Here is a 25673-nt window from a genome sequence, read left to right on the forward strand (position 1 = left end):
TGTGGCTAGGTTATGCGAGGTTCTTCTTCACCCCCCTCACCTGTAGCGCTCATTCTGGCCTTCCTGACCAAGCCAAAAAGTTTTGGTTTTGGAAGGTAGGCTGGGATCCTGAGGTTGCGCAGGTTATTTCGTGTATATAGCCTAGTCCTTTTTTACCTGATCGATTAGATTTTGGCGACATGGCCTGGGCGTCTTCCTAGCAGAGGGAAACCGATCGCTTGCGTTCAGCACCCCCGTGAGGAGGTTACATTCGGCTTCCAGAGGGTGCTACCCACCCGACTGGTCGCCGTTCGCCGGGTTTCCGCCACTCACCTACCTTTCCCTTATCGGGCGGTGTTTCGTTTGCTCGCTTTCCATAGTTATAGCTGGAGCGTCGAACACTGTCCCAGGGATGCAATCATGAGTTACGCTATGTTAAGTTTCTGCCAGGTTAGTCGGATCTTTCGTTGTTATCGTCCATGTTACCACTCCGGTGGGTATGATTTTCGGTTTATTGGCTGTTTCCACTATGTGGTTTCCGCCCTGGGTGATTGAGAGATGGGCCATATGCGAACACTCCTTTCCGCCACATTACGCCGTTTCCATAAAATGTGACATAACGAGATTTCAGTGGCAAATCACGGCGGAGTACCATAGCGGAGGAGTATCATAGAGTACTTATTTTTAACATAATTAACAGTTAGCCATTCTGTAGCATAACCTATGTTTATTAGTCTTTTACTACCGGATTCAATTCCGGCAGGTTTTGCCTGATGACACGCATGTTTCATCACCCATAAATCTGTGTATTAGTCTTTTACTACCGGATTCAATTCCGGCGGGTTTTGCCTGATGACACGCATGTTTCATCACCCATAAATCTGTGTTAAGGTAGCCTATTACCGCCGGACCTAATTCCAGCGGGCCTTGCCTTGACGATACTCATGTACCACCATTCCACTTACAGATGGTACGTTGTCAGGAGCCAGGGTGCACGGCGGTTCTCCAACAACCCTGTGGACACGAGGTGTGCCGATTGCACTCCAGCTGCTTGGTCCACGTTGGGGACCTGGTCGTTTGGCACCCAGATGGCTGTGAAATCTGCTACGCTCTGTACGAGTTAGTGGTGGATGAGTCGGTAAGTTTTAAGAGACCGCTAACCTTTAGTCTCTTTTTGACTTTAATTGCTTATATAGACATATACGAGAAAATTGGAGGATATTTTCAGTAAGTCCTACCTTTTCTTACAGTCTGATCAAATTATCCGTGACTCTTCGCTGTCGACCCTGAAGATCTGGGTCGGCGGATTTGGGAGGAACGTTGCGTCTGGCAATCCATATGTCCTGTCAGAGGAGATTTGTAATCTCCTCTACCCCGGTGCCCGGATCTCCGCTGCAATGCCGGCGGAATTGGCCGCCCCAATCATCGAGAGGATCCGGCAAGAGACGCAGCTCTCCCAAGAAGACAACCTGTGCGGAGAGGTGGCGGAAGAGGTAGCGGCCATCAACATCCACCTCAAGCCGATGAGCGTAGATGTGGACCATCAGGTAGAAGGTAAGGTGGTAAGTGAGGCAGGGGAGAGGGTTTTGGTAGTCCCCTTTTCAGTTCTCCTTCTTCCTCTTCTTTCTTCTTCCTTTCAGGGTTTCCCAAACCAGCAATCCTTGGGGACAGATCTCGGTCTGTTATCCCCAAGGTGAAATCATAAAAAAGGACTTACAAAGTCCTCTAGACCTCAAAGGTCTAAATCCGCCAGCTCCCTCAAGGTCGTCACTGGCTCTTAAACCAGTGGCATCCTCAAGTAAGGCTACTCCCCCGTCCAAAGGGTCGAGATCCAGAGTGTCTAAGGCTAAACCCCCACAGCCTAACTTTGACCCTGAGGCCTTCGTTGAACTTCTAATGCAGAGGATCGACTCCAAGGTTGAAGCTAGGCTACAAGACCTTTCTTCTCAGCTTGTTTCAAGCTTGGAGACCTCTGGTCAGTCAGTGCTGTCATTGGCACAAAGGATGCAGGCCCAGAAAGCTTGCTCTCCGGATTTATCCAATCCGGAGCAGTACAGCAGTCCCATGTTGTTCCGGATGCCTCCAGACTGCCCCCCTTTGATAAGGGAACCCGTGGCGGCTGGCTCTACACGCCCCCCTGCATAATGACACCCTGACCATCGAGGGTTTGGGCACTCGTCGTCTGGAAGAACTGGAGTTCTTTCCAGCCGACCTGGTGCCTCCCTACCCAGGCTATGCCAGGCTAACAGAGGAAGCCTGGATTAGATCTGATAAGGTCCCAAGGAAAGCGGTTATCTTTCCCAGGGACCAAGCCCAATCCGCCCTGATGCGCTCTCACACTGACTGGGAGTGCGAAAATAAAAAACTTACTCCCTTTAAAGGGAGTTTTACTATGTTCTCGGTAGGTGACTCCATCCCTACCCCCTGCACGACTAAGATCGCAGAATTGACCATTCAGGCGGGAATAGATGGCAAACCGCTGCCTCAACTCCGGGAGACAGATCCCACCTCCCTTCTTTTCCCCGGGGATTTGGAATATTGGTCGGGAGCTCTGGCTACGTTCACAGTGGGTAAACTCGACCCCGAGTGTGCCTCCACCTTGTTCAGTGAGCAACTACCCAGGATTCCGGAGGCCCTTCTGAAGGCGGAGTATGAGGCTAAGTGCAGGTTGAGTCGCTCCCTGCATTCCATCACCATCGCAGAGGTAACAGCTTTGACTTACACTGACGGACCTCTGTTCCAGGTCCTGACGAAATCCTTATTAGCGTCATTCCAATCGGACCTTTATGACTTTGTGGTGGCTAGACAAAACTGCCGGAAGCATGTCTTCGCAGATGCCACCATCAGGCATGAGCCCAATAGACTCATGAAGAGTTCTGTCTGGGGACCTAACATCTTCCCTGAGGATGAGGTCAATAATGTTCTGGCGGAGGCAACCAGAGCAAACCAGAGTCTTCGCTCCCGCTGGGGTCTTCCTTTTAAAAGGAAGTCCGCCAAGACCTCCGGACCTCAACCCAGGGAAAGGAAGAAGTTCAGGAGATACAGGAAACCCCATGCTCGAACTGTGCTTCAGGCTGTGCCGGTCTCTCAGATCGGACAGCCTTCCACATCCAAAGCTCAGCCTCAGCAGCAGTTCGTACTGATGCAGCCGGCTCAGCAAGCCTCTGCTCCACCAGCCTTCGTAGCGTCCCCAGCCTTCAACGCTTCATTTGAAAGCCAAGGGGCGTTTGAGGCTACAACAGGCAAGCGAGGGGAGTAGAGCCAGAGCCGCCTACAGAGGTAGGACTGCAACCAGACCTCTCCCGTGGAAGAGGAGGCCGAGGAGGCAGAGGAAGTAAGTCCTCTTCCAATCAATGAGTCTCCTCAGGTAGGTGGGAAGTTATATCTCTTCCGGGACCATTGGACCTTCAGTCCGTGGGCCCCTGGCGTAGTTTCAAAAGGTCTGGGATGGAGCTGGAGCAGAGGGCCTCCTCCGCCAGTCAGGTTCCATCAACCTCCATCCAAAGACTTACTGGACTTTGTAAAGACCTTCTTCAAAAGAAGGCAATAAAGAAAGTGAGACACTTGAAATTTCAAGGCCGTCTGTTCAGTGTCCCAAAGAAAGACTCAATCCAGCAAAGAGTAATTCTAGACTTGTCTCGTCTCAACTTATACATTCAACGCGACAAGTTTCGCATGCTTACGATCTCGCAGGTACGGACCCTACTTCCCCGTGGGGCCGTCACCACCTCTATAGATCTTTCAGACGCATATTATCACGTCCCGATTGCGAGAAACTTCTCTCCTTACCTAGGGTTCAGACTAGGAAACAAGCATACTCGTTCAGAGTCATGCCATTCGGGCTCAACATAGCGCCCAGAATTTTTACCAAACTGGCAGAGACAGTAGTCCAACAACTACGGGCCCAAGGGATTATGCTAGCCGCATACCTGGACGATTGGATAATTTGGGCATCAACGCCAAGGAATGTCGAAAAGCAACATTCATAGTGATCAGCTTCCTGGAATCCTTGGGATTCCAAATAAACAGGAAGAAATCCCGTCTAGTTCCGAGGCTCAGTTTCAGTGGTTAGGAATCCAATGGGACCTAAACACACACAAACTGTCACTTCCGCCAGCCAAAAGGAGGGAAATAGCCAAAGCTACCAGGCAGTTCCTCAAAAAGAAAAGAGCCTCTCGTCGTACCCAGGAAAGAGTCCTGAGTTCTCTTCAGTTCGCGTCAGTGACAGATTTGCTGCTAAAAGCCAAACTGAAGGATATAAACAGGGTATGGCGGAGACGAGCCAACAGCAGAAACAGAGACAAGATGTCTCTAATTCCACCGGTGTTGAGGAAGAGGCTTCGACCATGGTCAACAGTCAAGAGTTTGTCAAGGTCAGTGCCTCTCCAATTTCCCCCTCCATCATTAGTGATCCATATGGATGCTTCCCTAAGCGGATGGGGAGGATACTCCCAACACAAGAAAGTTCAAGGAACATGGTCGACTGTATTCCGCCAGTTCCATATCAACATTCTAGAGGCAATGGCAGTATTTCTAACACTAAAGAAACCACGTCCAACCAGACAGATTCACATCAGACTGGTACTGGACAGTGCAGTAGTTGTATATTGCATAAACAGAGGGGGCTCCAAGTCGAGCCATATCAATCAGGTAATGATTGCAATTTTCTCTCTGGCAAGGAAACATCTTTGGCACCTGTCAGCTACCCACCTGGCAGGTGTTCGGAATGTCATTGCAGATTCACTATCCAGGACAACTCCGCTGGAGTCGGAATGGTCCTGGACAAGGCATCATTCGAGTGGATTTGTCTTCAGGTACCGGGTCTCCAGGTGGACCTGTTTGCCATAGAGAGCAACCACAAGCTTCCGTGTTACGTTGCTCCCAATCTAGACCCTCTAGCTCATTCCAAGGATGCGATGTCAATCAACTGGAACAGGTGGCAAAGGATCTATCTGTTTCCACCAATAAACCTATTAATGAAAGTTTTACACAAACTCAGATCATTCAAAGGTCAAGTAGCACTTGTGGCACCCAACTGGCCAAAGAGCAATTGGTTTCCTCTTCTTCTAGAGTTGAAACTCCGGCGCAAACAGATCCCCAGTCCAAGACTGACACAAGTAGTGCAAACTCGGACTGTGTCAGCTTCCTTAAGAATTCTGAATGCCCTAGCTTTATGGACTTCATGAAGTTTGCAGCTCAGAAAGACGCTAACATTGATCCTATTAATACACTGTTCATAGAATCAGACAAGAGGGAATCTACTCTCAGACAATATGACTCAGCAGTTAAAAAGTTAGCATTATTTCTGAGGGAATCTGAAGCTCAGGAAATGACCACGAACCTAGCAATCTCTTTCTTCAGATCATTTGAGAAAGGACTTATTTGCTTTAAGAAAATATTTTTAAGGACTGGCCACTAATTCCTAAAGTATGCTTACTAGACCAGCAAAATCTGTTTTAAATGAAAAATCAGACATTTCTGTTAAGAAAAACGTTATTTCTAGTAAGTCTAGCCTCAGGGGCTAGAATTTCTGAACTGTCTGCTCTCTCTATAGAACCGAACCATGTTGATTTCCTCCCGTCAGGAGAAGTTCTGTTGTCTCGGATCTCAAGTTTCTAGCAAAGAATGAGGATCCACAAAATAGATGGTCTCCTTGGAAGATTATTCCCCTTCCACGGGATCTGTCTTTATGTCCAGTTAACACTTTAAAAGCTTATTTAAATAGAACTTCTAATAGAATTTCAGGCCCTCTTTTTGTTAGGGAAAATGGAGGAACCATTTCCTTAAAGGCCATCAGGCAACAAATACTATATTTCATTAAACAGGCAAACCCGTTCAGTACCTCAGGTACATGATATTCGATGCGTGGCCACCTCAGCTAATTATTTTCATAACATGAATTTTGATGACCTTAAAAAGTATATGGACTGGAAATCACCAACAGTGTTCAAACGCCACTATCTTAAGTCTCTAGAGGCTCTTAAATATTCCACAGTAGCTGCAGGAAGTATTGTTCCCCCAACCCCAGACTAGTTTATGTAACCTTAGTTTATCCTATTGTTTGTATTTCTCTCGCCTACCTGCCTCGTTTACTCGCCCTGCCTTCTAACCTTTAGGTCAAGCCTGCTTCACAGCCTGACTCCTGGCCGTTTCATGGATATCCTGTTTTAAATCTTTTTGTTAGCCTTAAGTGTTTTGGTGTTGGTTATTTTATGATTTAGACTGTGTGCCTTATAATGTTAATTATGTTTTTAATACGAATGTTTTGGCTTATTAAAACACAGTAATTTTCTCATAGTTTTATTTAGCTCCATTAAGGTAATTCTTAGAGGGCTCCACCAAGCTTTTGTATGGCTGATTCTCTGTTACTATTTCACTGGGTGACACAGGTCAACCCAGAAAAGGGATTTTGACAAAGGAAAAATCTATTTCTGGGGAAGACCTGTGTCACCCAGTGACCCATCCCTGTACTTCCTTTTCCCTCCCGAGTGGCATACCAAGCTTGGGAGGTGCTAACTTGGGATGAATATGGCGGCCAGGGTGGTGGTTGGCTAGGTGCGGAGGGTAAGGCTTTGGAACAGCTCCTCCCTTTTCGGGGTTTTGAGAATGGAGAAATCTGTAGGATGAAGATCTGTGGTAGTGGCAACCACTCACCCCTTGTGCATACCAACACCATCTAATGGTGTTCGATCCAGGGTCAAATAACCCTGGCATTATGTATAGATTTTTCTCTGGTATATTTAGCAATATTTATACCTAGAAATGAGTGCTAATGGATCATTTCACTGGGTGACACAGGTCTTCCCCCAGAAATAGATTTTTCCTTTGTCAAAATCCCTTTTTTAGTCTGGGAGCCACGAGAGCCTCATGCAGTTACATCTGCCTTAGGCAGCGCCCCGGCTAAATCCCTTATCAGAGAACTTATTGCACAGGGTTGGCACATATTCATTCCGGTTAACGGAAGCTTGTCACTATTGTGATAGGATATCAGGTCTTGGGGGGTCTGCACTTTGACCCCCTATCCGCCGCATTGATGAATCAATTCATGGCTAAACATCTCCACTGGTTACACCTTTCCATTTGCGCTTCCGTGGCTAGTTCAAATGAATCGGGTCAAAACGCGACTACGCATCTACTGCGCATGCGCATGTTGCCAACCCAATGTAGGAATAGCCGCGCCTCCCTAAAAGGTTATATTCCCTGCAAATGAAGGGGTGGGCATAACCCAATATACTTAATGCTAACTGGGAGGGTCTGAGGCTTTTGCGGCTCCCAGACAGCCATGAGAGCCTCATGCAGGTGTACCAGAGAACATTTTAAAGAGGCTTTTTGTATATTTATAAAGCAGTCAAACATCATTTGACAGGGAGGATGGATTTTTAGCCACTATCCCTAACCAAAAAAGCTTTTTCGCTTCCCTTGGGTTCAAACCAAAATCTAAAATCCTTTCCCTTTACAGCTGTAACAGCCCACCCTTTAAGCTGTCTCCGAAGAGACTGTGTATTGGTGAAGAGCAAAAGAAATAGACTATAATAGGAAAAAATAACCTACCAGTTTTTAAAACACTCACTTTAAAGGAAGAGTTCCTCTTGCCAGCCAATTCACCTTCCGGGCGTCCTTATCTCTTGCCCACGACTTTGCCGAGGGATATGCACGCAGTCTGGACACCTCGTATTTGTTTAACATAGTGTTTGACAAACACTCCATGCCCAGACCACCCCGTGTACTTGGATACGTCCTCCATACTAAAGTTACCGAAAAAGGCAAGTGAGGCTGCGTACTTACGGATGTCATGTGACTTTGGATCTGATCCTGGGCATAGATCTACAATTAACTTACAAATGCTGGTTCCGAGGCTTTCTAGGCAAAGTGGGGTGCTTTCGTTTGGTACCAAAAAGAGGGGCCCTTGCGTGATATGGTTGGTGCGATCAAAGCACTTTTTCACTGTGGCCACTGGACACAGCTTCGGATTAGAGGGCAAAGAAGGGATAACTATGGGTTTCCATCTATGAAACGGATTCTCATTTTTAGCTAAAAAATCTCTGAATGAAAAGGTTACTTTATTCTTTCCGAAAGAACAAAACTGATCTCCTCTTTTTAGCACATGGATCTCCGCTGATGTGGCTCCCATCGCCAGGACCACTAAAAACAAAGTTTTTTCTAACAAGAATTTCATATTACTGTCTGAACGTCTGTTCAGAGCAGCTAGGACTATATCTAGATCCCATGATAATTCACATGGTTGTTCACTCGGCCTGCGGAGAGCCATTGATTTCATCATCATTTCAAACACTTCTGAATGCACCTCTACTCTGAATCCATACCTTAAAGGAACCGCAAGGGCCGTCTTGTGATTTTTAATAGTGGAGGAAGCCAACTTTTTTACGTCAAATAAAAACACAAAGAACTCCCCCACGAAGTTATTATTGATGGTAGTTGGTTTACGGTCCCTAACAAATGAGACAAATTTGTTCCACACTGACTGATACTGTTTGGCGGATTTCCCCTTAATATTAGTGAATAAGAATTCCCTGACTTCAGGTGACCATTCCATGAAGCACAGGGATCTGAGAAAGTCCACACGTGAAGGCTTTTCGTCAGAAAGGAGGAGGCATGGACGGTTATCCCTTGAACCTGCTGGGAAAGAATAGGAAGATGTAGTGGCTTGTGATGAAAAGTCAGCTTCTGTAGGGTTGGAAACCAAGGGCTGTTCGGCCACATTGGAGCAATCAATACTCCCCTCCCCTTGAGCTCCTTGAGGAGTTGTACTACTTTCATTAATAAATTCGTTGGGGGAAACAGATAAATGTTCCCCAACAGGTTCCAGTCCAGCGAAAGCGCGTCTCTGGCCACTGCTCGAAGGTCGTGATAGGGGGTGACAAAATTCGGTAATTTGTGATTGTCGCGTGTTGCGAACAAAACTACCTGAAGATATGGGTGATCTCGGAGAATCCCACTGAATGACCCGCTGTCCAATTCCCACTCCCCTTTCTGGGCTTTGAATCTGGAGAGGGAGTCTGCTAGGACATTCTGAGCTCCCACAAGGTGGGATGCTGACAGAGTCCATTTCTTCACCTGAGCTAATCTCATGATCCCCAGCACTATATGATTCAATGGCTTTGACCTTGATCCCCCACGCTTCAAGCATTGTACGACCGCCTTGTTGTCTATGAACAACTGAATGTGAGATCCCCTCTTGGGTTTCAGTCCCTTGAGTGACAGGAGCACTGCCATCATTTCTTTGATATTGATATGGCAAGATTTGAGGGCTCCCGACCACTTTGTTTTGATCTGAGTGTCCCCCCCATCTGTCCTTTGCCGAAGCATCCGTATGAATGGTCACTGAGACTGGTTTCGGGACTAGCCGGACTGAAGATTTCAGGGCCTGATTTGATGCCCACGGTTTGAGCATTGTCTTGCACCTCCTTTTCATTGGGACCTTGTGGTCTCTGAATGATTTGTTTGCCTTTAAAATGAGAATCCGGTTCAAATCCTTTAAAGTCGTTTTCAAGACTGGATCTACTATTGACGCAAATAGTAGTTTACCCTGCAGCACTTCTAGGTTCCTTCTGGAAAAACTCTTGGCTTTTCTGAACCTCTTTACCTGATCTACTATTGACCTCCTGGAGGTCTCTGGAAGGGCTAGCTTTCCGCTTTCTAGACACCATTGTAGGCCTAGCCATCTGAACTTCTTTTCTGGCTTCAGCCATGACTTTTCCCAGTTGATTAGGAACCCGAAGTCCTGCAAGGTCTGAACCACTATTCGGGATGCTTCTAGACACTCTTCTATCGATTCCGCCCAGAACTGAACCTCTTCAGTCTGCCCCCAACCTGAAATGTCTCATTGGTTGAATTGACCTCTACCACCACCTCATCCTCCCCTGTTACCTTTCTTCCCTCGAAAGGATCCATCTCTTCCACGACTGCCTCGAGCCTCCTGGAACTGCCTAAATTGGGATTGTTGAGATGGCAATGCACTGCTGCTCTTCAAGGATGGCTGAGAGTGCGGCATAGGGAATTGTTTCTGGGAAGAGGGACCTTGTCCTGGGTCTGGCGCAGGAAGAGCTGGTGCTTTAAAAGCCTTCTTATATTGTTGCTTCTTCCTGCGTTTTACCCCCCCTGGGGTCTGCTTCCGGGTCATATCCTAGTAACTCCTCAAATCTGATACCTCGGTGGGTAGCTATATTATTCAGCTTGGTTACTAGGTCCCTAGGGAAGAGGTCACTACACATAGGGGAGGCGAAGAGGAGCTCCTTTACTGGTATAGACTTCTGGTCAGCGAATTTCAGGGCTTGACGTCTAAGTTTTAATGTGGACGCCGCCCAAGCCTCCAGAAGGTGAATGAAGATTGGACCCATGTTCCAAATTTGTAACCTTGGGAGCACTGAATCTCTTTGCTGGTCACAGCGGTATGCCTGAGATTCCATTAATGTCAAGGTTGTAATGCAGCACATTAATAGTTTCCTCGGCTCGAACTCCTGAACACACAGGGTGTGGGCAAGGTAAGGAGTGTCCGCAAAAACGCATGAACGGGCATGGTTTGCTAGAAATTTGCCTTTCTTCATCACCTCTGTGAAGCCTGCTAATGGTTTTGTTAGATCGTCCATGGGATCTGGCAGAACTGTTCCAAAGTCCTGGAGTTCCTTTAAAGAGAACTTCATCCCATGGGCGGCTGACTCTACCCAGTTCTTTTCCCAAGATTTGAACAGTTTATTGGTGATAGATGGGAACTTCTCACCAACTGGTACTTTCCAGGCAGGAAGGTTCCTAGCAAGAACCTGGGTGCCCAGAGCACTACCTCCCAGGTCCTGGCAGATATTAGAAAGGAAGCCCTTTGCCTGATCCTGGGTAAAAATCATGGTTTCCTCTAGTACCATAGCCAGAGTCTTAGGTGTTTGGCATCGAAAGCGAAACTTACTACCTTTGAAGTGGACAAAAGGTTTTGCAAACTCTAACCTAGCTAGAGGGGTGCATACATCACTATCATAGAAGATGCCATCCACCGCTCTAGGTAGCCGTGATGCCACCACCCAGGGATTATACTGCTCTGGCTCGTCCTCCACCACTCTCAAATGTGGAAATCATCTATATTAATGGGTGGATCCGACACTTGTGCTTACTCCGGAGTCTGTCTCTGAGCCCCTGTATCCAAAGATTTTGCAAGTTGTAGTTCTATCAACTTGTCCAGCTTTGATTCCATTGCAGACATCCTAGCTTCTTGTGCCCCAAACTTTCTCTTAGTAGAGGCAGTTGTGCGGACTGAAACATTATCCTCATCGACGTCCATAGGAGCCGATTTACTAGGGATGCTGCCAGGAATCGGTTGATCTATTGGGGGTCAAGGCTCAGCATCAGATAGATCCCCCTCATCATCCAGATTTTCAGATTCTCCCAAATCGACTTCATCCTCCGGTATGAAGGGGGCCACCACAGTGGATGCATTAGGATCTACCACGACATCATCAGGTGAGTTCTCATAACCCCTGACCGACTGAATGCTCGCCGTGGGGAAGAGAAAATCTCTTACTGTCTGGCAAATAGCCAAGAGGACCTTTTGGGCCGATTTTGGAGAATCCTCTTACCCATGCTCTTAAATGTTGTATATTAATATTTGCCACAGAGCCAGAAACAGTATGCTCGCCCGTACAAGCCCATGACAGCCATTCAGTACATATGTCACACCCTTCTGGACTCCAGTATGGATGGTCCGTACCCTGTACACTGCAGGGGGCACACCCCCGACAAAACTCATGCTGAGTCTTGATGGAGTCTATCCGTTTCTTACAGGCGGCATTAGCGCACTTATTTGGCAAAGCCTATAAAATGAAATAATACAATGAAACACCCCTAAAATGTTTAAGGAACTATGTTATATAAGCCATTATATCATGAGAAAAAACAAGCATATAGTTTTTATATTCTCGAATGAGGTGACATTCATTCTACTATCTATTTTTATATTCTCAAATGAGGTGACATTCATTCTACTATCTCGAATGGCTGGATTCATGCCCAGTCGACATCCCTGTTCGAGGCTCACCTCCAATGGGCGCTAGGCACAGGGGAAAAAGGGGGGTTACTCACTGGGGGAGAGCTACAACTGAAGGGCGATCTATGGTCACGAACAAGGAAGTCGAATAGTATTGGGATTATGTCAGTTCTATGACAGAGCAACAGGTAAATCCATGCCATTCGAGTCGAGGATATCATAGACCAAGAATGTGGGCTACCATGTAGGCTTAGCCTAGACTAGGGGATCTAGGTATATCCAATATAGGACATCGATCGCCCCAGACAAACAACGCTGGCAAGAATCGATACTCACGACTTCACTGGTGCATGGCAACAACCTTACAGCTAATAGAACAACGTATCTTTATTTGAGTTCATAACTCATTTCTATACTACACTATTCGACATAAAAGAGCTACTATTTCGAATCAATTTGACATAAAAAAGTTACTATTTCAAATCAATTCGTCATGAGAAAAGCTACTATTTCAAAATAATTCAACTTGAGGTATCTGGTAACTCGACTGGGAGCCAGTGTATCATATGCAATTTTCGTTACGAAACGATTCCGAGTCGAAGGCTTCGACAGAGCTTCGATGGAACCTTCCAGAATATTCCAGAAGCCCGCATCATTTTTCCACACTGATAATGGGGTTTTACACAAAAAACTCTATCAAAATGTCCAAAATAAATAACACTGAAAAGAATTACCTTAAGTACTGAAAGCAGCAATCATCCGCTTCGGTAAACCTAAAAGTAGCAAAGGTTAGCCTAACTTTAGCGCTAGCATTAGCATTCGGGCTATCGATAATTTCATAACAATCAGGTTTATATAAACTTTCCAAGCATGTTGAACAGTTCACGCTAGGGTTTTTTGACATGCTGAATCTAAAAATCCTACCCTAACCTATGCTTTTCGCCTTAATTAAGGCAGAATCCTAGCCTAAATACGGGTAGCGGTATGATGCTCACAAGCCATCATTTCGGATACGAAAAATATATGAAAATATTAGTTAAGTAGGACTAAATTTTGTGACTGCGGTAGGGCAGGTACTTATCTTATTCCCCGTTGACTGAGATGAAGACTCCATGCCAAATAAAGTTGAAATCCTTCAAATTATGACGGAAAAGATTTTATCACACACCAAAAGGCGCAGCTAGAAAACATTGGGTTGGCAACATGCGCAGTAGATGCGTAGTCGCGTTTTGACCCGATTCATTCGAACTAGCCACGGAAGCGTAAATGGAAAGGTGTAACCAGTGGAGATGTTTAGCCATGAATTGATTCACCAATGCGGCGGATAGGGGGTCAAAGTGCAGAACCCCCGAGACCTGATACCATATCACAATAGTGACAAGCTTCCGTTAACCGGAATGAATATGTGCCAATCCTGTGCTATAAGTTCTCTGATAAGGGATTTAGCCAGGGCGCTGCCTAAGACAGACATACCTGCATGAGGCTCTCGCAGCTCCCTTTGACTAAAAATCCCTATTAGTAGTAGGCATCTCCTGGGTTCTGGAAAGGTGACTGCTGACTTAGCAAATTGATCAGCTTGCTTGTTCCCAACCACTTCTACGTGGGAAGGCACCAACAAAAATTGACTTTACCTCTTCTTTTCACTAGCAACAGCCATTTCAGTATCTCTGAAATCAATGGGTGTGAAGAGTTAAAAGATTCTAAAGACTGAAGAACACTTCTTGGGTCACACTGTATGGTAAAACTATTTCCATTCAGAGTTTGAATTTCCCTTAAGGCCTTTAAAACTATATGCACTTCTGGTAATGAAAGGAAAGCCAGGTAATTGCTGAAGGCAAGGGAATGAGCCCTCTTCCTTGAGTCCTTTTACACTCATCACTGTGACCAATCAAAAGCACTATTCTGGACCGTTGGGCAGAGGTGCTCATTCTCTTAGGCACAAGAATACACAAGCGGCAGTTACAAAAATGCATTTCGAAGAAGCAGTTACAAACTGATGCAGTTAACAGTAAAAATAAGACATCACCATGCATAAAATACTGTAATTTTTAATATAAATAAAAGCTATATTCTTCTTGTACACATACATAAATAATAAACTTAAGTATACAAAAATATTTCTTTTCAACACAAATGTAGGGATTTAAGAGTAATTTAAGGGGGCACTAGTGTACTTTTGATTAACATTAACTAGACCAAGACCAGCTATAAGAAAATTCTTTGATATTGGTTGGTCTGTCCTGTAGAGTCCTGATGGGACCATCACAGTAACTCCTTCGAGGACAAACAGCTGCTAAGCTATCAAAAAAAGATACTACTCAATGATATGCAGTTTCATGACAAAAATATATCTTAATAAAAATTCTACAACATTATAACAAATGTTTTTTAAAATCATCTAGAAAATCATACATTTTTCATGTAAGCTTGGTAATATTAGACAAGAGTACTGGGGAAACTATAAAAATTATCCTCAACACAAATAACAATAGGAAATCACATACTTTATACAGAGATAGATGTATGGAATGATTTTGACCGAGAATTAGGAGTGAGGACAGCAGGATCAAGTATGTGTTACGAAACAATATAAGCATTTCAAAAGTTAGAAGAAACATCTATATGTACAAGACATACACAGACCTAGAAGAGCTTCAGAAAGAAATGATCACTGGGCAATGAAGTGATGGTGGCAAGTGATGGCGTATAGTACATACATAAAATAGGCTTTATAATGGAAGTGAAGTGAATGCTAGAGTGTATGATATGCTGTTATTAATTTGCATAAGACACACAACCTACTTACGAACATTCATAAATATAAACAGACGGGCACAAGTTCAAATTCTGTTCTGCATCCCCATTCCTAATCTCTAGTAAGAATTTTGCAAAGAAAAGAACACGAGGAAGAAGAACTTGTTCCTCCTTCCCTGATTATCCAGAGTATTCTTGTGATTAACTACCATGTATTCTTCTTACAATCATGAGAATACTCGTTCATACTCCTAATATATTCCTACTTATTTCTATTTTCCCGATTGAACTAAGTCTGTGATGAATTCCCACTGTCTATTTAGTATGCAATTTTGTCAATAGATGGCGGTGTGCATTATGAACTTCCAATGCCAGACGCTGTTCCTGCGAAATTCTCTCCAAGTTCATAACTTTCAAAGCATGGAAAAAAATACAAAATTTTTAATGTTGCTTGAATCTAAATTTTATTTTCTTCTTTTTACCTTTCTAGCATCCAAAGTAATTCCTTACAATACTGCATGATTTAAAAATGCAGTGAAAACTGTATAATCTATGACTCCCGAACCAACAAAAATTATGCACTACATACAGTAGTAAAAGCCAACTTACAAACAATTCAAGATACGAACGGCCGTTCGGAACTTAACTCATTCGTAACTAGGGTGGTGTCTATAAAATTGTTTAAACTCTCAAACAGGAATCCAAGCAGTTCATTAATATCTAATTAACTTTCCCTTAAGAATAACTTATAACCACAAGGAATTACATAAGATTACTGCTGTTACCCTGATCAAGACCTGAACCTGTGTCCCTATAATTTCAACTTGGGTGATGTGGATTTATCCACTCTTGACAGCTGAATGGATAGTCAGACTCAGCCACTGTAGTTCCAACTCAAGAGGACATGGGGCCAAATCCTGGTCAGGGTAGGATGACTCATCATACATGAGAGCAACTGGTTTGGCATTAAAATGGGCTAAGACAAGGGTCTGTCAAATGTTCTTACTTAATTAATATCTTTATGGATGGAGTAAAGAGCACAAAGTTGAAGGATAAGTGAGCGGTAAATGGAGTGTGGAATGACTGATGTTTACAGGTTGATACAGTACTTACCAACTGGGGACAGTAAGGAGAAACTGCAGCAACTATCGAACAAGTTTTAAAGTCTTGGCAAGATGACAAAGTTGAGAGAAAATGTGAGCATGAGTATATTTATGAGGGCAGAAGGAAACTACAGAAATGGAGAAATTTATATGGATGGTGACAACAGGGAAAGGAAGCAGTTGAGTAATATAAGTACAGTATTTAGGAATGAATTTAATGGATGATAGTAGAATAGGAGAAAATGTGATTCATAAAATAGGTAAAACAAGGAAAGTAGAGGGGTATGTACAAAAGACTGACATGAGAATGGATTATTTTAAGTTTAAGATATCTGTAACTGTGATGGTTAAGGGTGTAAGGAAGTCATACAACAGGGAAATTTCTGAAGGATTGGGTGAAAGGATTAATTATTGTTCCATTTTATAAAGCTGAAGGTGATGCAGATGACTACAAGTTTTGGATTCAAACTTTTACTTATTATATGAGGCATGTTGTATGCTGTAATTTTTGTTTTGTTTTTATTATTGTTATTATTATTACTGTATTCACAAGATGAACCCTATTCATAGGGAACAAGCTCACTGGGGCCACTGACTTGAAATTCAAGCTTCCAAAGAATATGGTGTTCATTAGGAAGAAGTAAGAGGGGGTACAGGGAAATACACACTCAGGGTAATACTCAAAATTCACACATATTCTCATTACAGAGCTAAAATTACTTGTCAGTAAAAATGCCTGTGTAATCAAAACTGATGAAAACTGCTTCTCCATTTTACCAATAAATTATATGTTGACACAAAGAGCATCTATCATAGATGGCCATAGTAACAGAGGAGTAGTGATTTTGTATTAATCAAATCCGGAAACAACTCAAGCAATAACCTTTTAGAAATAAATGAATGGTGTGGGTTTACTCAAGTAAAAGACTGCATCATGAAAAAGCTACATGAAAATGGAAACTTCGTGTGTGGTGCACATGAACCTAAAAACTTATGCTAGAATTGACAAAAAAGCAATGTGGAGGGTGTTGAGGTGGCATCATATAAAACATGTGTTATTGAGAGCCATTAAAGTTTTTATGATGGCAGCTAAGAATGCATTGTCTGATTAGACCATGGAGATGAGAGAGTGATTGGGTCGGTGTAAAGGTAGGCCTGAAAAAAGGTATGGAGGCTGTTGTCTGAGTGAACTTCTTTAATTTTTCTGGAGAACTGATGTGTTGGGCATTTTGTTTGTTGGATAAAACAGGTCATATCATAAGTACTGGGTTTGTTGTGAAACAAGTTGAGAGTGAGAGAGCAGCTAACGTATTAAACAAGATCAAAGTAAAATAATGAGTGAAAAGCATTAGAGATGTGTTCCAGCCTTGATTTGTGTTTTCAGTCTTTTCTAAGTCTGCATTCAGCACGCCACTTTTTTCTAAGTCTGCATTCAGCACGCCACTTTGAACTAAAACACTGTGCTAAGTACAGTACTGTATGATGGTTTGTCCAATGTATGTCATTCTTCCATACCTAAACCTTTCCAAAAGCCTTCTTAATGAAGACATTTAATAAATTCCAATGTGAATCAGTTTGGAGGATTATTTTTTAAAAATAAAAATCTCCATTAAAGAGAACTAATCAAGTCATTAATGTTGAATTGGCCGCCTTCTGAATATGGTATCATACTTGCTAAACTGAAGGTACACAAACTTACTCTTTCCCTCAGCAATCTTGTCAGGTTACATAAAAACTGCAATTACAAGAACCTGCTTAACTTACCCATTGCTAATCCATCATCAGTGAATGCTGCGCCTGCCTTATTCTTCTTATTCAGATTGTCTTTCGCTGCTACTGAATGTTCAACAAAATTGATAGTGAGAGGAGGAATGATCAGGTAAAAATTTCGAAGGTGACTATTCTTGTTGTCCCGTAAAGCAGGTGCAAAAACATCTACCAGAAGCTAAGGAGAAGAAAAAAATCATGTATTACCAACTGTAAACACAGCAACCTTGATGCACTCCACAAGTCAACAACCAATACAGCAACCTTTTCCAGAATCAAATTTATAAAACTGCCAAATTAAACCTGCATTTCTAAAAAAAAAAGAAACCCTACCAAATTATATTTAACCCATAGAGATAAGATTGGTCAGTATTTAGGGTAGTGTCATTACATACCAATAAAACTGAACTAAAACAGCAATGAAACTTGCTACATTAATGACTTCTCAAAAAACTGAAAACAACAAATTAATAATGAAAAAAACTCCAAATTACTCATAATGAATAGCAATATCAAACTAAACACATGCTGGATAAAAAAAAAAAAAAGTTGGCCAATCACACTCTTCAATCAACTACACTGCCTTCATACAAGATGAGGTATTTCCGTTTATACTGAATACTGGATTAACAAAACATTTAAAGCCTGCAAATCATACATTTCAGTAATTTCCAGTCGTTACAAGGCAAAAAATTTTAAGAACTGCTAAACTAATATTAGATTAACAAAACCTTTGAAGTACTGATCATTTTATATTTCACACAAAAAAATTACAGATCTATACTAAGAATAAAAAGCAATTTTAAAAATCCTAAACTGTACTTTAGTAAAGTTTGAGAATTTGGGAGGTATAAAAATACAAAAAAACTGGACAATTTAAATATTTTTTTTATCTCAGATTAAGCTTTGTATTTCTTTGTGATTATCAGTGATTACCATGCTTTCTGTACCTATATTTTGTAACATCAATATTTGTGTGAGAAAGGCACCAGAAGTCATTGAGAAAAACCCTGACCTGCAATTAATTTAGCATCATTAACTGTTCAGTAAAGTTAAACTTTATCATTATTTGTTGAAAAGTCAAGCATAATATCATTAATGTGCACTTCTTATTAAGTCTTGCATTACCATTACAATACTTGGAGACAAGACTGAAGAATGATTTGAGTATGATGTGAAATGTGACAGTGACAATGTAATGTCACCATAAATCAACCAGGTTTCCAAAACTGTAATCTTAAATCAAATGGTACAGCATATGTTCTTTTAGGCAAAGGATAAGAAGTTTCCACATCAGTGAAAGGTTCAAGAAGCCTCTGTGTTCTAAATGGTGCAAAACTTGATAGGGTACAATAGCATCCTCCTTAAAGCTTTGTACCTCTTTGATCCTGAAATTCCTTTAAAAGCTTTCCTTCACACAGCATTACCAATACTCTAGCCTAAATCAGACCATTAGATAAATTGAGAATTAAATGCTGAAAGCATTTAACTTGAACTTCATGAAGAGTGAACAACCCTACCAACCCTTCAATTACCACTGGTGTACCTGCTTCCATCAGCGTTCATTGCTTCTCTCTGAAGATACCTTTCGCTTCTTACAAAGCAATTTAATATCTCAATTTACCTCAAAAAATGTATTATCCAGATCATCTCTACTCTAATCATGCTGGTCAGAAAAATGAACAACCTCTGAAATCCATAAGCTGACTCTTGACATAGTTCCATCCTCTAAGTATCAATGTGAAAAATTACATTAACACCTCTTAAGTCCGCAAATTATTGGAGAGGTGAAAACTCAAAACTCCTTCCATGAATGCTAAGCCTGACCACACTGTCTATTCCCAGCTACCAAAACAGGATGTGAGGACTAGGCTTGTAGCGGTAGGTTCCTACAGGCCCAGAGGTAGATGGAATAGCCTTTCATACATGAGCAATGAGCAAAACTGTTGGGTGGACAGAGTGAAGCAAAATACAAGGTATAAACCGGTGGTGGCATTTACTATACATATATGAGGTGTGATCACAAATTACTGAGACTGCTGCTATAGTAAAGGAGCTAAAATACACAGAATGAGACCACTTGGCACAGACTGACCTTGACTCCCAACTGTGCATGCACTAAGTTTTTAGCGTCCTTGCTCACTTCTGCTCTTCACAGTAGTGCTTGGAAGGAACGTGTGTAGTGTGGTCATCACGCTGACTATGATGGAGAAAGTTGAACAGAGAATCTGCATCAAATTTTGCCAAAAGCTTGGTGTACCTGAGCACAGACCTACGCAAGTTGCAAAAAGTGTATGGAGAGGAGTGTATGAGCCGCACACAAGTGTATGAGTAGTTCAGACATTTACAAGATGGCTGACAAAATGTTGATAGTGACGAACGTTCTGGGAGACTCACAACCAGGAGGACTGAGAAAAACATTGGAGTTGTGCATGCAGCTGTGAGGGGAAATCGTCAAATCACCATCCATGAGTTATCGGAGGATGTGCAGATTAGTTACGGTTCAGTTCAATCCATTCTCACTGAAGATTTGGGTATGAGACATGTGTCTGCCAAGTCTGTGCCAAAACTGCTTTCAGCTGACCAAAAAGAAACTCTGGTTTCAGTTGTGCAAGGTCTCCTTGATTGCATCACGAACAATGAAAACTTTCTGAAAATGGTCGTAACGGGTGATGAATCTTGGGTCTATGGTTATGACCCCAAAACCAAGGCTCAGTCTTTGCAGTGGACCCCAACCTCTCCGAGACCGAAGAATGTAACAATTAGCTGAAGCAATGTGAAGACACTATTGGCTGTTTTCTTCGACTACAAGGAAATTGTTCTTCAAGAGTATGCTCCACCTGGTCAGGAGTAAACAAGGAGTACAGTAAACCCCCCGTATTTGTGTTCTCACGATTCGCGGACTCACCTGTTCGCGGATTTCTCTATGGAACGTGTACACATTATTCGGGGAAAATTTGCCCATTCGCGGTATTTTTCACTGAGAAATATTCACTAATTACTGTATTTTCATCTCATTTTCATTACTAAATGCACGTTTTTGTGATAAAACTATTAAAATACTCACGTATAAGCATTTTTAGATTTTTTTTTGTGTTTGAACTATCAAAATAGGCAGTTCTAAGTGTTTCTAGAGGGGTTTTAAGTATTCGCAGATTTTAGCTATTAGCGGGGGAGTGGGGTGGTATGCATCCCCCGTGAATACGGAGGCTTTACTGCATACTACTGTGATGTGTTGTGGCATTTGTGGGATGCTATTTGACGGAAAAGGTCAGAATTGCATGCATCTGGTGAGTGGCAATTGCACCATGACAACACACCTGCACATTTGGTGCAGCAGCTTTTGCCCAAGCACAGCATCCCCCAGGTCCAACAGCCACCGTATTCCCCAGATCTCGCCCCTTGTGACTTTTTCCTCTTCCCAAAAATCAAATCCCATCTGAAAGGAAGATTTCAGGACATCAAGGAGATCCAAGTGAACGCGACAAGGCAGCTGCTGATTATCCCAGAAAACAAGTTCCAGGAATGCTTCCTTCAATGGAAACAGTGCTGGATAAAGTGTGTGGCTTCTGAAGGGGACTACTTTGAAGGAATTAAATGCTAAAATAGTACGTGTTGTAGTCTTCTTTTTATAGCACCAGTCCTGATACTTTATGATCACACCTTGTATACAGGTATCCACATATCAATACCAAGTATAAGCGGATGTAAATATCAGTACAGTAATACTTCACACTATGTTGCTAATCAGTTCCAAGATTCAAGGCTTAAATAAGACAACACCCAAGGTTGAAAACCCCCTTTAAAAACCACCTAGATGCCCTATAAACACTTATAAGCAACCTCATAACATTGCTAATACTGAACATGTACAATAAGTTGTTCAATAGTTAAGCATTTTGCTGTCTCTTTAAAAGAGCAAATTTGTACATGTTAATTTTACAGCTTGCAACAAAAAAAATTACATTTATGTAGTACTGTATATATACAATATGTCATTAGACAGCTTAACATTTCGCTGTCTTTTAATATAATAAATTCATGCATACTAATGTTAAAGAAAGTAAAAAAATATATGTAAGTAAATTCACTCTTATATCTTTCTGCTAATATGTTACATATTTCCTTCTTTTCATTCGTTAATCATCCTTCAATTCTTAGAGGGCCTATTTCTGCTCTTATTTTATTCATCTTTTTGCATGTCAGTAAAAATTTTGGGGTTTTGCTTTGATATTTTGTAGGGTCTTTTCTTCTAGGTCCTGTTTTTCATTTTCTTTGACTGTATAATCGTTTGTTCTGCATTTTCTATCTTACTTTTAGCTCCATCACTTTCCATGCATTCTTTTCTCTTGCAAGACCTTTTTCCACTTTCTGATTTTCTGGAACAAGATCCTTCTGTCTCATGGTATGCATGACTGATGTTTACTTTTCTTCTTCGTTATATATTTTCCCACTATTTCCTCTAATATTTTATATAATATATCCGTATTTACCTGTATATTATCACTTACGAATATGTTTTCCCAGTCTTTGTTTAATTCTTCATTTATTTTTGACCAATTTATATTTTTACTATATAGAAATTGTATTTTCCATATCCTTCCCATTTTTTCTTCTCTTTGCTTATCCCTGTTTTCATGTGCTTTGGAACGGACTGTTAATTTATGACATTATGGTCTGAAATACTCATATTATACACGATTATTTCTTTAACATAGTTCACCTCGTTCACAAATACTATTTCTAATATATTATCCTTTCTTCTTGGCAGGTGATTTATTTGCTGAATGTTATGTTCTAGTAGCATATCTAATAGCTTTTCAAATTGCCTCTATCTTCTGCACTACTATTACTCTCTTTTTATATGTATAATTACAATCAGCAGTCTCCTATCCATTCTTTCCATTCTACGAAAGGAAAGTTAAAGTCTCTGGATAGGAGTATAGTCCAGTCTTTGTGATTTCTACATATATCATCCAATTTGTCAATTATTATGTCAAACTCTTTAGTATTAGGGGGTCTGTATATTACAATGTTCACTAATTTTTCAGATTCAAATTCTACTGCTATTAATTCACATTCTGTGTTACTATATTTCTCACAGATTTTTCCTTGATTTACATCTCTCCCATATATCATGGTTCCCCTGATTCCTATTTTTTCTATCTAATCTTTAAGTTTGGAAACCCTTTATCTGATCATCATTACCAGTCTCTTGTGAATACCAAATTATTTATAACTAACTCACTCTTGTGAATACCAGGTTTCATTTATATTCATTATATCTATTTTTCCAGTTTGGGTTAGTTCTTCTAATAACTCTATTTTTCTTTTGAGTTACTGAAACTAAACCCTGTGCATTCATCACTATGATGGTTTGTGTTTTATCCCCATTATCATGGGCAATAATAAGGATTTTCCATGTCTCTTTCCTGTTCTGATATGTTGTTCTTTTCTTCATTTCCATAACTTCGACATTAAAAATCCAACTTTTCCGCTCTTTCCCTTCAATATGTATATCAGGGTACAATCTCTTTGGGATTTTTTTGTGTTGTCATCTCATAGTTCATTTCTTCCATTTCTTTGTATGTATGCTGTTGTATTGCCTCATATGTAGAGTCTATGAGTTTTTCTGCACCCATACTCTTATCCTGTTCTTTGTCTTCATTATTGTTTTCTATCTCTTCAGTCTTATTTTCTTCTATTTCGTTTTCCTCTTCTTCCTCATCCTCATTTTCATCATCCTCGACTATTTTTACATTAAGTCTTGACATAATAACATTGTCTATCCATATTAGACATGTTGAGAAAAATACTTTGTGTCCTTTTTTTATTTTGCTGTACTTCTCTGCGCATGTAGGTGAGTTGGTACGTGGCATGCACAGCATTTCCTTATCAGGTTTTGTGGATTTACAATGCTATACCACACATTACATAGATTGCATGCTTTAGGCATTCTGTTTTCCTATTGCATCAATTGGTATATTCACCACATTCACCCTGTTCATTTTCTTTGTTGGGATATGTTGATTGATGTGATTTTCTTTATAAGTCTCTTGATCACTTGGACTTTCTTTGGTATTCCTTCAATTATTTTCATTATGTTTTCTGCTGACTTGTTCCAGCTTGAAGGATCATATCCTTTCACTATGTCTGTGTATGTTTTGTATCTTTTTGGTTGGAGTTGTTATTGATCTCAAAGATAAGAAGCCCCAGCTCCTGCTTGCCAATTCATCATATTGGTAGTCAGCTAGGCAAGCTAAATTTCTCCATCTTTTTGCCGCTGTTGTTGCTAGACACTTTTCCACTGTTGTTGCTAGACGCCCATGATGCTTAATTTTTTAATATTTCACTCGAATAAACACCTTTAGTCAATGCTTTATCATGCTATTCTGACTTTAATCGAATCACCAACAGTTCACGAACACTTCTAGCTATAGTTCACTCACTAGTTGTATGTTATACGCGTGAAATTGGGTTGATTATTCAGACCAAGAGCGAATGCGTCTTCAGACCAAGAACGGGCATTTCAAGAGAGAGATATTGTCCTTACTTGAAATATCAAGTTATATTATTTATGAATTATTACAGAGAGAGAGAGAGAGAGAGAGAGAGAGAGAGAGAGAGAGAGAGAGAGAGAGAGAGAGAGAGAGAGAGAGAGAGAGTTATTCTTACGTTAGATATCAAAAGATGGAAATTAGTATTAAACTAACTATTAAATGAAATTAAAGTTACTGTATTTTCATTTAAAAGTTAGCTTGATACATTACCCTTAATAAAGAAATAAATGGTGTTACTCTCTCCCATTCCGCTAATCTATTTTTAGAGTCTTCTCAACCTCGTTTTCAAAAACTTCTTTATTCTGTCACTTTCTCTTGTTCTGAAATGCTCTATGTCCTATGTTTTAGAACGGCGCATTTACAGTTTGTAAACGGTACAGGTAAAATTCGATCAATTCAAAATTATCTACTGTACAGTTAAAGACATACAGAGAAACGGTGCTGTAATATGTAGGTTGGCTGACTTCGAACGAGAGAGAGAGAGAGAGAGTGAGTGAGTTACAAGAAAAATTTGACCTCTGATTAGCAACACTCCCCTTCTTGTCATGTTAAATGACATGTCTGACAGCTTTTGCCTTCACCTCCTTACAAAAGATGAGGGAAGAATTTGTTTGTTCAAAATAATACAAATTTTGTAATTACAGTTTTATTATTATTATTATTATCATTATTATTATTATTATTATTATTATTATTATTATTATTATTTGAAAATTAGTACTTATTATTAGGTAAAAAGTTTATCATACAAATAAACATACCTGTATACATGTACCATAAAAATTCATCTCACTAAGAGAGAGAGAGAGAGAGAGAGAGAGAGAGAGAGAGAGAGAGAGAGAGAGAGAGAGAGAGAGAGAGAATAATTACTTTTAATAATATTTAATGCTATTTAATTTACACATAAAAGCTTGAAAAACTTATAAATTACATAAAAAAATTAATCACTTTGCTGATTTCCAGTGTTATGCAAATGCTCGCATGTCTGTGAAAAACTTGTGTATGACCATTAGTTAGGTTCCAATGAAAAATTTGTGTGTGTGAATTCATGCAACTCGAATCGCATAAGTTCGAGGTATTACTGTATATGAATATATATATATATATATATATATATATATATATATATATATATATATATATATATATGTATATATATATATATATATATATATATATATATATATATATATATATATATATATATATATATATATATACTGTATCTATATATATATATATATGTATGTCTATATATTAATTACTGACATTATGGAAATCTGTGTAATTATTTTTGAACCAGGATGTGAGGAGGTTGTAAGTTGTAGATCATTTTTTCTTTTCCTTCACCTTTTCTCTGTTCATTGATCCCCATGGTAATTGTTATGAGTATTCTTCTATAATGTCATAAATCATCAATACCTTATTTATCAGATTTACATGACATGCGACAATATTCCATATTCAATGGAAAGAAAAGGTACATTAAACACAAAACAGTAACTCTCTCTCTCTCTCTCT

General features: G+C 40.8%; 1 protein-coding gene across 2 annotated transcripts in view; it reads right to left on the reverse strand.

Annotated features, from left to right (window-relative positions):
• SWIP (strumpellin and WASH-interacting protein) overlaps window positions 1-25673 on the reverse strand; it is a 944327-nt gene that overhangs the window by 22278 nt on the left and 896376 nt on the right. For both annotated transcript variants that reach the window (XM_067099922.1, XM_067099923.1), the window contains one exon: window positions 17590-17770. In XM_067099922.1, the coding sequence (XP_066956023.1) occupies window positions 17590-17770 (181 nt within the window). The remainder of the gene's footprint in view (window positions 1-17589; window positions 17771-25673) is intronic.

This window comes from Macrobrachium rosenbergii, chromosome 56 (assembly GCF_040412425.1).
Source record: "Macrobrachium rosenbergii isolate ZJJX-2024 chromosome 56, ASM4041242v1, whole genome shotgun sequence".
NCBI classification, from domain to species: Eukaryota; Metazoa; Arthropoda; class Malacostraca; order Decapoda; family Palaemonidae; genus Macrobrachium; species Macrobrachium rosenbergii.